Genomic DNA, 12,348 nt, shown 5'->3' with positions numbered 1-12,348 from the left:
CATGAAAACCAACAACCTTGGAACACAGACCCTTAAGATGGAAGAGTCCCATCCAACATCAACTAAGGGGATGCCAAAGCCTACTACTGATATATGTAAGGTTAACAATTTGTATAATAGAATTGTATTTGTTGGAAGTGATTGTGATTGGCACCAATATCAAATTGCATATTAGAGGCAGATGCATATGACACAATATTGAAATGAGCTCTAGAACAATAGTACAAGTAGTAAAAAAAAGAAATATAGTTGGAAGAGAAAATGGCATATAATATCCAGAAGATATTGTTTGGGTTTTACACAAATTTCTATGTTGATCCTTATTGTTAGATTCTGCATCAGATTTCTGTCAGTTTTTTGTTTTAATGGGCACGATGGTGCTGAAGCATTATGTTCTTTTGGATAGTTGATAGGTTATTTTGTTATAGCTAATCCACAAAGCATAATTTGTTAATAGTTTTCCTTTCTGTTGCTATTCTGGTGATATTTTTTTATCAGTTTTTAGGTTTTGTTGGAGGCGTTTAACTTATATTTTGTATGAGTTACAGTATTCCTTAAATGATTTTTTAATTCATTTCACTTATTGCGATAAAAAAATATGTTTATTCAGCTAAATTTATTAACTTTTGTTGATATTTCTTATGTGTATAGTATACAAGATTATTAGTTTTTTTTTTATCAGCAATAAAAAATAAATAAATGGGAACCACTTTAAGGATGGTCAAACCCTTTTACAAGAACACATAGAATCCAACTCCTAACTAGAAACGCAAAAATCACCAGACAAAGGGCCAACCAAACCAAGCACTAACTAGCTTTACCGAATCAGCCGTATACAGGCCAAAGGATCCAAAACCCAACAGGGGTAGGAAAAATAAACTTCGCGGGACTTTGCAGCAATCCAAGACCACACCTTTACTTGCGCTGAGGCAAAAACTTCTAACACATCTGCCACTCCTCCATTAAAGACGATCGAGTTCCTATGCTTCCAAATTTCACTCACAATTCCAACCCAAATTGCCCCCCAAACATCATTAGCTGAAATAGATGTCTGACTCAACTTGAATTGGATAAAATTTTGCATAGGATCCAAATGGATTACGAACGACACTCCAAGTCACTCAAAGCAAAGACACCAGACCCTCCAGGAAAAGTCACAAACGGAGAACAAGTGACTCGACGACTCTTCAACCATCCCACACAAGTAGCATACAAGGTTTTCAACCACCACCCCGCACCTTACCAAATTAACCATAGTCGCAATCCTATTTACCAACACCCTCCAGGCCAAGAAAACAGCAGAAGGCAAGGTTTTACACCTCCACAACCTACAGTAAATCGGAGAGAATTCCCCATCACTAACCCTCCTAACCTTAATATAAGCTGAGTTAACAATAAAACTTTGAGACCCCTCAACCTTCCAGACCCAACTATCCACTCCTGCCGCATCCATCTTTATCCCTTGCAGCAACTGACTCAACTGCTCCTCCAACAACTTCTCACAGTCAAAGAGGGATCTACGCATTATTAGACCAGTTCTCGATCTCGGCCACCTTAGCAGCTTTATGGCTTAAACCTTATCTCATTATGGCTTTCAAAATATTTATTCTCACACGTAGTTATTGTTAATGATCTTTCTTTTTTACTATTGTTGTATGATATGGCAATAGTGCTCTGGTTTTTTTTTTATTAAGGTGGTCTGTCGTCAAGTATTTGTTTAATATGATAAATATCATTTTTCTTTTTTATTATTTCAACCAAATTACTCGTCTTTCTTTCTTTGCATATGGTCGTTGATGAGCTGAATAAAATATCGACAACATTTTTTTTTATGCATAATCAGGTAATCACTGAAAACAAAGAAAGTGTAAGACTCAGTTAAAAACTTAATAGAATATATAAAACAAACATTGTTTAGAAAAGAAATTTCATCAAGTCCATCCTTATGGAATATTATGACACAAGAATATTGAAAAAAAATATAATATATATATATGTTAACCATAAAATACATGTTATTTAAATAAAAAAACAACAAAATTTTGAGTTGGATGAGAAGGGTATGGAACAAATGATAGCATATTTTTTAGAGGAAGAAAGTAATGCAATTGTTTCCTCTACATTATTATGATGATATACATTTAAATTTAATATTTAAATTTGTGAAATATATGATTGCATTCTTATATATTCTATTACCTACATGTTTTATGTTGCAATCAATATTACTTTGTCTTTTGTTATTTTAAAAAGCACTTAACTTTGACATCAAAAGTTATATTGTTATATTACATTACTTTGTCCTAAGGATGGAAGGATGAATCTTGATTTGGATTGGCATATTAGTCAATTAAAATTTAGTATCATCTTCTTATGTTGAATTATGTTTTATGTTGAATTAGTGTTTTTAATATGTGAGTCCGTTCTTATCATCTTTTTATACTATCATATTGATAGGTTAATGACGGAACAGAAGGAACTAAACCACCAACTCATTTTTTAAAATTTGAATAATACAATGAAAAAATATTCCTTTAAATTAATGTTTTTATTTTAATTAATAAAAAAATTTAACAATGGACCAAAATATGTTATTGGAATGAAAATGTCACATCGATTAGAGATGACTATTATATACTATGCATTCAGCACAAAAGGTATCTTTGACCTTCTAGTGTCAATTGGGTTCAAGTACCAATTTGAGTACTTATTCCTAAATCAAGCCCAAATTTTTAGTTGTGTTACACGACAAATTTATTTTGTATTTATTTTATTAAATTTTTATCTTATTTTTTTGTGTGCACATGTTCTAGACCACTACAACTCATATCTCCTTCTAAACTCAATTTTCTTTTTTATTAAGTAGCTCAATTTGAAACTTGCAAAAGTTGTCTTTAGGATGATTGTTGTATAACAATATAGATTTTGATCCATCTATTACAACTTCCAAACTTCACATACGATTTTGTGCTCAAAAAAATAGATGTTTGATTGACTCAGTGTGGGATGTGTACAATGGACACCTCATATCAGCTTGTATAATTCATCCTCTACACAAATTTTCCTTTGTTGCTACTCTCCCTTTAAGTATGTGCCAAGCAAAAAAGTTTGCACTCTGTAGAAATTTAGTATTCCACAAATATGAGAATGTCTCATCCCTAATCCTACCCTTAAAACCTTTAAAAGACTTAGTATATTGTAGGCAAATTAAACAGAAAACTCCTTGTTTTTGCTTAGATTCCACACCCAACCATCTACCCTATTAACACGAAGGTGAGTGTCATATAACATGTCCAGTCCTTCAACCAAAGACTTCTCCCATTCGAATCACTATCTTCTCCAAGTTAACAACCAATTCCATATATCATTCGCCCATAACTCTCCTTCCACAATTTTAATGAATATTCTAATTTGTTATAGTTTCAATTACATAAATAATTTTATTTAATTTTATTTTCAAATAAAGTATTTGAATATTATTTATTTTTCTAATAGTACTTTTATCCTCTTTTATTTAACATGTGTGATAATTATATTTCAAGACTTTGTTAATTTTATTTTAATATTATATAATTTTATTTCGAAATTTGAAAACAAAATTTTGTATTAATCTTTCTCAATTTAGTAAACTTAATTATGAACATCATATAAATCATTGATAGGTTAAGATTTTAGATACATTAATAAATGATATCTTTTTTCTAATCACCAAAAGTATTTATGGGCTTTGTAAAGTAAAAATAAATAATATATAAGAAATTTTATATTGGTTCAATGTTTTCTAAATTTACATCCAATTAATTTAGAGAATATGAACTGCATTTTTCACTAAAAATCTTAAAATAAAATATCCTATTACAAGAAACATTTATGTAATTACATCAAAACAAAAACAACCCTTCTTGAAACATACATTAAAGAAAATTTAAAAACATAATGAAAACACTCAATTACCTATAACACACCAAATATTAGTGCAATGATTTCCAAATTTAGATTAAAAACAAACTAAAAAATATACTATTTGTGATAGATTATAAAATAAAAAACCTATAAATTTTTTATAAATTTTTTTTTCAAATAATATGTGATGTATAACATTTCCATAACATCTTTTTCATATAATAAACAAACTCTAACTTTCCAGAAGTATGAAACCATTGCAATGAATGAGAGAGAATTTTCTATTTTTTTAAGAGTAGTTATTGGTGGAATTTTTTTTATCAATAAAAATAAATAAATAAATATGAACCACTTAAGGGGTGATCCAACCCTTGTACAAAATTGAACAGAAATGTACAACACCTCCCACAAAAAGCTTACCACAAATATCAACAAATAAAGACACCTCATAAACAACATAACACCTCATCCTAACCTTCTAAAAAACAAAAGGCCTGGAGTTTCAAAGTCTCTTTATAAAATACATACAAACCAGAGGACCAAGACATCAATCAAAATAAGAAAAACATACAGAGAAAAAATTATAAGTAACCCAAGACCATACATTTAATTGAACCAAGGATGACCAAACACACCACCTTTAAAAAAATGTTTATTCATATGTCTCCAAATCTCACCAACAACTACAATCCAGACACTTCCCCAAACAGCGTTGACAGGTACATGAACAAGTTTGAAATGTTGGAAGTGTGAAAAGGGATCATGACGATCTATCGATGTCAACTCTAACCAAACATAACAATAGTTCCAATCGAGCTAGAAAATTAAAAGCAAGAAAATTCTTTTACAAATTAACTCTTTCCTCTTACGCTCCGGCAACAAAAAGTCGCTACTCCTCCAACAGTCCACCACTTTAGTTAACATAAGAATGTCTTCTCAAACCTGCAAAACACACTGCTACATCCTCCCAAAAACAAGAGGTTAGCTATACAAGTTCTCTAATATGAACCATTACTTCTTAACATATTTCATACATTCCATACACCATTCAGAATAAGAGAACTCAACAAATTTTTCTTTAATCCAAACCCAGGTTTTTCTTTGTACCACCACAAAGATCTCTAAATAATCAGCTCTCTCATTCCTAAAAACCCTCATGTTCTTGTGTTTCCATATTTCACCTAACAAAGCAATCCACACACCCTCCCAAACTCTAAACCGCGGACCATTCACATTAGCAGGGTAAATAATCAAACACACCACCTTTAAAAAAAATATTTATTCCTATGTCTCCAAATCTCACAAATAACTGCAATCCAGACACTTTCCCAAACAGTATTGACAGGTACATTAACAAGTTTGAAATGCTGGAAGTGTGAAAAGGAATCTTGATGATCTACCGATGTTAACTTTAACCAAACATAACAATCGTTCCAAACGAGCTAGAAAATTAAAAGCAAGAAAAATTCTTTTACAAATTAACTTTTTCCTCTTAAGCTCCCGGCAACAAAAAGCTACTACTCCTCCAATAATCCACCACCTCAGTTAACATAAGAATGTCTCCTCAAACCTGCAAAAGGCATTGCTACATCCTCCATAAAATAAGAGGTTAGCTATACAAGTTCTCTAATATGAACTATTACTTCTTAACATATTTCATACATTCCAATAGTTCCATACACCATTCAGAATGAGAGAACTCAACAAATTTTTCTTTAATCCAAACCCATGTTTTTCTTTGTATCACCACAAAGATCTCTAAATAATCAGCTCTCTCATTCCTAAAAACTCTCCTGTTCTTATGTTTCCATATTTCACCTACCAAAGCAATCCACACACTCTCCCAAACTCTCAACTGCGGACCATTCACGTTAGCAAGGTAAAACATCAAACACACCACCTTTAAAAAAATGTTTATTCTTATGTCTCCAAATCTCACCAACAACTGCAATCCAGACACTTCCCCAAATAGCATTGGCAGGTACAATAACAAGTTTGAAATGCTGGAAGTGTGAAAAATGATCATGATGATCTACTGATGTCAACTCTAGCCAAACATAACAATTCGTTACAAACGACCTAGAAAATTAAAAGAAAGAAAATTTCTTTTACAATTTAACTCTTTCCTCTTACGCTCCCCACAACCAAAAGTTGTTACTTTACTCCTCCAACAATCCACTTTAGTTAACATAAGAATGTCTCCTCAAACCTGCAAAACACATTGTCATCCTCCCTAAAACAAGAGGTTAGCTATACAAGTTTTCTAATATGAATCATTACTTCTTAACATATTTCATACATTCCAATGGTTCCATACACCATTCAGAATAAGAGAACTCAACAAATTTTTCTTTAATCCAAACTCAGGTTTTTCTTTGTACCACCCCAAATATCTCTAAATAATCAGCTCTCTCATTCCTAAAAACCCTCATGTTGTTATGTTTCCATATTTCACCTACCAAAGCAATCCACACACCCTCCCAGACTCTAAACTGCGGACCATTCACATTAGCAGGGTAAAACATCAAACACACCACCTTTAAAAAAAAATTATTCCTATGTCTCCAAATCTCACCAACAACTGCAATCCAAACACTTTTCCAAAAAGCATTGACAGGTACATTAACAAGTTTGAAATGCTAGAAGTGTGAAAAAGGATCATGATGATATACTGATGTCAACTCTAACCAAACATAACAATTTGTTACAAACGACCTAGAAAATTAAAAGAAAGAAAATTTCTTTTACAATTTAACTCTTTCCTCTTACGCTCCTGACAACAAAAAGTTGTTACTTCTCCAACGGTCCACTTTAGTTAACATAAGAATGTCTCTTCAAACCTGCAAAACATACTACTACATCCTCCTAACACAAGATGTTAGCTATACAAGTTCTTTGACCAACATAATTGATTATTTCTTAAGATAATCAATTATTTCTCAATACAATACATTATTATGTAGGAAAGGTAGAAAACCAAATTTTCAATGCAAATTTGTTTAAGATTATTTTAGAAATTGATTCATACTTTACATTTTCATTCTACTAAAATAATAAGCAATGAAAAAAAAAACCATCAATCAGAGGTGAAAACGTCATCAAAATCTCCTTCAAATCAACACATCATCTCATGTTATGCTAATAAACCTAAATACATCTCAAAACAATAGTTATGTAAACTAAAATCAAATGTTGAGTTTCATCATATATCTATCAATTTTTTTTATTTTTATAAGTAATTATTAGTTTAAAACATATTAGTTTTCAATGCTTTTTTTCTTATTTAAAATTTTGTAATACTTAAAGTTTCTAGCAATATATATACATATATAATAATTAAATAGAAAAAATCTTATTACAATATGAAGATGATGGAGAATGAACACTTTTGAGGTTAGATTTTCAGTCAAAGGTGGTGAATATTTTTTTACCCAAAATCCGTTGAGAGAAAAATTATTATTGTCAAATAAATTTAAAACTTTGGGAACTTGTAAACTTAAAATATGAAAAATTCTTATAATAATTTAAACTTTGGATGTTTTGGAATGCGGAATTGTTCATCATCTCTATGATCTTTATGATTGCTTATACATTTTTAAAAGGTACATAGTTTTCATTTTTGTTAAAATTAAATGTAACCCATCAACTATCATATGCTGAATTTGATCTATTTATTTATATTAAAATCATCTGTATAATTTATGTTACTGAATTATATGTTTAATAATATATTATGCTTAAAAAATCATGGTTTATTTTTAGATACGAGATCTAATGTTAAAAAGTATCGTTCTATATTTTGATATGGATTAAACCACCAAGTGAATTGCATATTTATGGAGAAATGTAGCTCGTTAGTTGTTTTTAGTTATTAATCTTAAGTCAAGTTTTCTAACTAGATTTTTAATTAGCTGATTGATATTTGATAAAACCTTAATACAGACTTATTTTAGAGTTATTTCCAAACATCAGAGTTATTTTAGAAACAGCTTGTTTTATATAATCAATATCTATTTGGGGATGCTGAGGAGAAAAGGAAATATGATACACAGGAAGAAGTATAAGTGAAGGTGGTAAGAAGAATAAGGGAAAATAGAAAAAGTGTAACTCAATTACTGATGTATAAGATTTTGTTAAGCTTCAATTACACATAAAGTAAGATCCAAGAGGAATTTTTGTATATAGCATATATTTTTTTCATATATGTATATTTCTGTACATGGATTATTGGATAATCCCAAGTACTTCATATAATATTATTTTTTACTGTTGAAAAAAATGTATAAATAATATCTAAAATAAAAAATAATAAGTATACTTATATTCACATTTTCTACTTGATTTATTTTCTTCACAACTTCTTTTCATCTTTTAATAACTTAATTCTTTCGCCTTCTCTTCTTATTATGTGTCTCTCTTTTCAACCATCTGCAGCCCCCAAAAGTATGTGCTTATCAGCATTCCAATGGAAAATCTGTAACCACAATCTATTTAAATAATCATATTGAATAATTTAAAACAAATTATAAACTAAAAATTAATTTCACCTAAGTGAAAGCAAACCAAACAGGTAAAAAGTAAGTAAATATGCCCTTTATTGAATTAACTGGAATGAAAAAGAAAACACTACAGACCCAACTACATAAGAAATAAATGACAGTATGCAGGAACTGCGATCCAATCCAACAATAGAAGATATTCAGGGACTGCGATCCGATCCAACAATACATGAGTCTCTCAAGATAATGGTTCAAGACATGTCTTTAATATCCGAACCCTAGTCCAGTGCTAACTATGTCACATACATAAAAGGAACAACTACCTTACACTGAAATATAAAAACAACATGAAATTTAAGGAAGAACTAGAAACTTAAAATACAAGATGAAATCTAAAAAACGACAGGGCATCACCACCATGGATCCGTTGAATGGATCAGAAAAATCCAGCAGCAGGAGCAGGTCCAGGTCCATATCCTCCCATCCCCATGTTATCGAAACCGTGATGCTGTTGCTGCATGATGGTTACATCAGGGAACATATAGTTCTGAAGGATAGAAGGAATGGTCTGTGCAGTGAACACCTGAGGAGGCTGAGGCTGAGGCTGATGCTGATGCTGATGCTGAGACTGAGGCACGAAATTGGCAGAGGAAGAAGTCCCGGGGAAAAACTGATGACCCTGGTTTACAGCACTCTGAAGCATAGCCCTCTCAGCAAGTTGAGCAACGTGCTTCTTCAGCTCCTCCAATGCTGCCTTGTACTGCTCCATCTGCTCCACACTCAGCTCCTCGGTGGGGCGGGTCCACCACATCAGCTCCTGCGCCTCCTTCCTCAACCGGCTCAGCTCCTCCCCGCGCTTCCTCTCCGTTTCTAGAAGTTCATTCACCTGAGTCAGCTGCTTGTTCAGGTCACGCACGTTGGAGATGCGGTGGGCGTCAATGAACTGCATGGTGCCGGAGTCCTGCACCGGAGCCCGCCCCAGAAATCGGTCGATGACGGCGTCCACGTTGGGGTGGCCGAAGGAGAACACCTTCTCGCCGGGGGAGAACACCACCAGCGCCACGTGGGCTCCGCAGAGGGTGCAGAGCTCACTGGCCTTCTTGAAAAGACCGCTTCGGCGCTTGGAGAAGGTGACTTGGAGATTGCTCTCGTTGCTCATTTTCTTCATCTCAATCTTTTGACGACCACGGCTTTTCTTTGCTCCAGAATCCATGGTGTCACAACATAGAATATGCCGCTGTGGAGAAGAGAATTTATAGGTGTTTTGTGTCTGCAAATGGAGACACCCAAAACAACACGCATCTCTGAAGGGTCGAACGAAAACCACCAAATTTTTATTTTTTTTTCATTCAAGTGGTTTCTGGATTGGGAGATTGTGAAAATCCCCTTCGGATGCATATATGGTAGAATATTTAATGTAAAAAAAAAGCATCAGCTCTCACAAAATTGCATGCCTTTTCTTAATCTTACTGATAAGGTGTACCTCAACACTTCCCACCTCTCATTAATAATCTTAATGTTTTTCTTTTTATTCATAATTAAAATTTGTAAAAACAAACTTGAACACTTAAACGATTATACGTTTCAGAAGAATGATTGTTGTAATAATATTTAACTGCATGAAAAATTACAATTAATAAGTGTTTACAATCCAATTGATTAACTCAACTTTTATTTCAAGATTGACAACCTTTTTTTAATAAGATGTTTGAGAAAACAAGTCTCAACCAAATGAGTCTAATATTTACACAAAATAATAAAAAGATAAATCATAAAATTTCTTGTAATACTTAAAACTTAAAACTGTCTTATTTGTAAAATATGTTTCATTTAGCTTATTTGTAAGATTATCTAAACAAAATCCTAGTTTTTTTTTTGGAAAAACTGGTTAAAAGAAGAATCTAGTTAGACCGACATTCATAATATATTAATTCAATATTGATACGAGTAATCAACATTATTGTTGAAAAGAAAAAAAAAACTTTTAAAGATATTAATTACTGTGGTATTAGTGATTCCAAAGTAAATAAAACTTTCTTAAAGTTATATTTGAATCTTTTTGTTAAAAGAAAAATGTTTGCTTTGTACTATTTTAATTAAAATAAAAAACAGGTGAGTTTTTCTGAGTAGTCATTGCTTATAACATTGCTAAATGTTAAATAAAATTAAATAAAGATGCACCAAAAAATAAAAATAAAATGTTTATTTATTATATTTATCTTTTTTAAGAAGGAATGTTTAATAGAAATAAATGTGTTAAATTAATCATTAATCAATAGTACAAGTTATTAATTATTTTGTGGCAATTAATTTATTTATTAAATATAAATTACAAAGAAATATGTCTCATTATTGTTTACTGTAACTTCATGTCAAATACCAGAGAAATAGTCATTAATTCTATGAACAATTATTTCAATAAATTTTAATGTATTCCTAAATACCAAAGTATAATCTCAAATAAATATTTAATGAATCAACGTCTTTTATCGTGTTATTCTTAATTTTTAGTTAGACAAAATTAATTCATTCATATCAAACAAAAATTGTATAATTTGTATCGTGTAATTCTTAATTTCTAGTTAAAGAGAGATAATTCTTTCATATCAAACAAAAATTGTACAAATCTTATACGTATATTAGTTTTATTCCAATCAAGATAAATTTAAAGAAATATGTTTTATTATTGTTTATTGACACTTCATGTCAAATAACAGATACATAGTTCTTAATTTTATGAACTATTATTTCAATAATTTTTCATGTATTCCTAACTACTAAAATATAATTATATAAAAAAAAATATAATCTCAAATAAACATTTAATAAATTAATGTCTTTTATCGTTCTATTCTTAATTTCTAGTTAGCCAGAGTTAATTCCTTCATATCAAACAAAAGTTGTATAATTTGTATCATGCTAGTCTTAATTTCTAGTTAAACAGAGTTAATTTCTTCATATCAAACAAAAGTTGTGTAGATATTATGCGTATATTAGTTTTATTCCAATTAAAATAAATATAAAGAAATATGTCGCATTACTGTTTATTGTCACTTCATGTCAAATATCAGATAAATAGTCCTTAATTTTATGAACTATTATTTCAATCATTTTTAATGTATTTCTAAATATCAAAGTATAATCTCAAATAAATATATAATGAATTAACATCTTTTATCGTGTTATTCTTAATTTCTACTTAAGTTAATTCCTTCATATCAAACAAAAGTTGTATAATTTTTATCGTGTTATTCTTAATTTCTAGTTAGAAAGAGTTCATTCCTTCATATCAAACAAAAGTTGTATAGATCATATACGTATATTAGTTTTATTCTAGTAAAGATAAATTTAAAGAAATATATCCCATTATTGTTTATTTTCACTTCATGTCAAATATCATATAAATACTCCTAAATTTTATGAACTATTATTTCAAAAAAAAATTAATGTATTCCTAATTACCAAATTATAATCTCAAATAAACATTTAATAAATTAACGTCTTTTATCGTATTATTCTTAATTTATAATAAGAAGAAGTTAATTCCTTCATATCCAACAAAAGTTGTATAGATCTTATACGAATATTAGTTTTATTCCAAATCAAAATAAATTTAAAAGAAATATTATTATTTATTGTCACTTCTTATTAGATAGATAAATTGTCCTTAATTTTATGAACTATTACTTCAATAATTTATAATGTATTTCTAAATATCAAAATATAATCTAATAAATATTTAATAAATTAACGTCTTTTATCATGTTATTCTTAATTTCTAGTTGGAAAAAGTTAATTCCAACAAAAGTTATATACATCTTATCAAACAAAAATATTTCAGAATTTTCTAAGAACAAAAGTTTATATGTTCAACTCAGTGTGTAGATGTCATTATAATAAATAAATAAATTTGTCTCATTTACTATATAATTTGAGAGACTATGTA

The 12,348-nt window shown here is 30.0% G+C and overlaps 1 protein-coding gene across 1 annotated transcript; it reads right to left on the bottom strand.

The window, feature by feature from the left end:
- Positions 1-8,481: 8,481 nt before the first annotated feature.
- LOC137828285 (agamous-like MADS-box protein AGL62) lies at positions 8,482-9,803 on the bottom strand. Its single transcript, XM_068634783.2, has one exon. The coding sequence runs from the start codon at positions 9,613-9,615 to the stop codon at positions 8,839-8,841; it is 777 nt and encodes a 258-aa protein (XP_068490884.2). The 5' UTR covers positions 9,616-9,803; the 3' UTR covers positions 8,482-8,838.
- Positions 9,804-12,348: the final 2,545 nt, after the last annotated feature.

This window comes from Phaseolus vulgaris, chromosome 7, assembly GCF_051622355.1.
Source record: "Phaseolus vulgaris cultivar YP4 chromosome 7, ASM5162235v1, whole genome shotgun sequence".
Taxonomy (NCBI): Eukaryota; Viridiplantae; Streptophyta; class Magnoliopsida; order Fabales; family Fabaceae; genus Phaseolus; species Phaseolus vulgaris.
The sequence above is the reverse complement of the archived record's forward strand: the minus strand, read 5'-3'. Positions and strand labels throughout refer to the sequence as shown.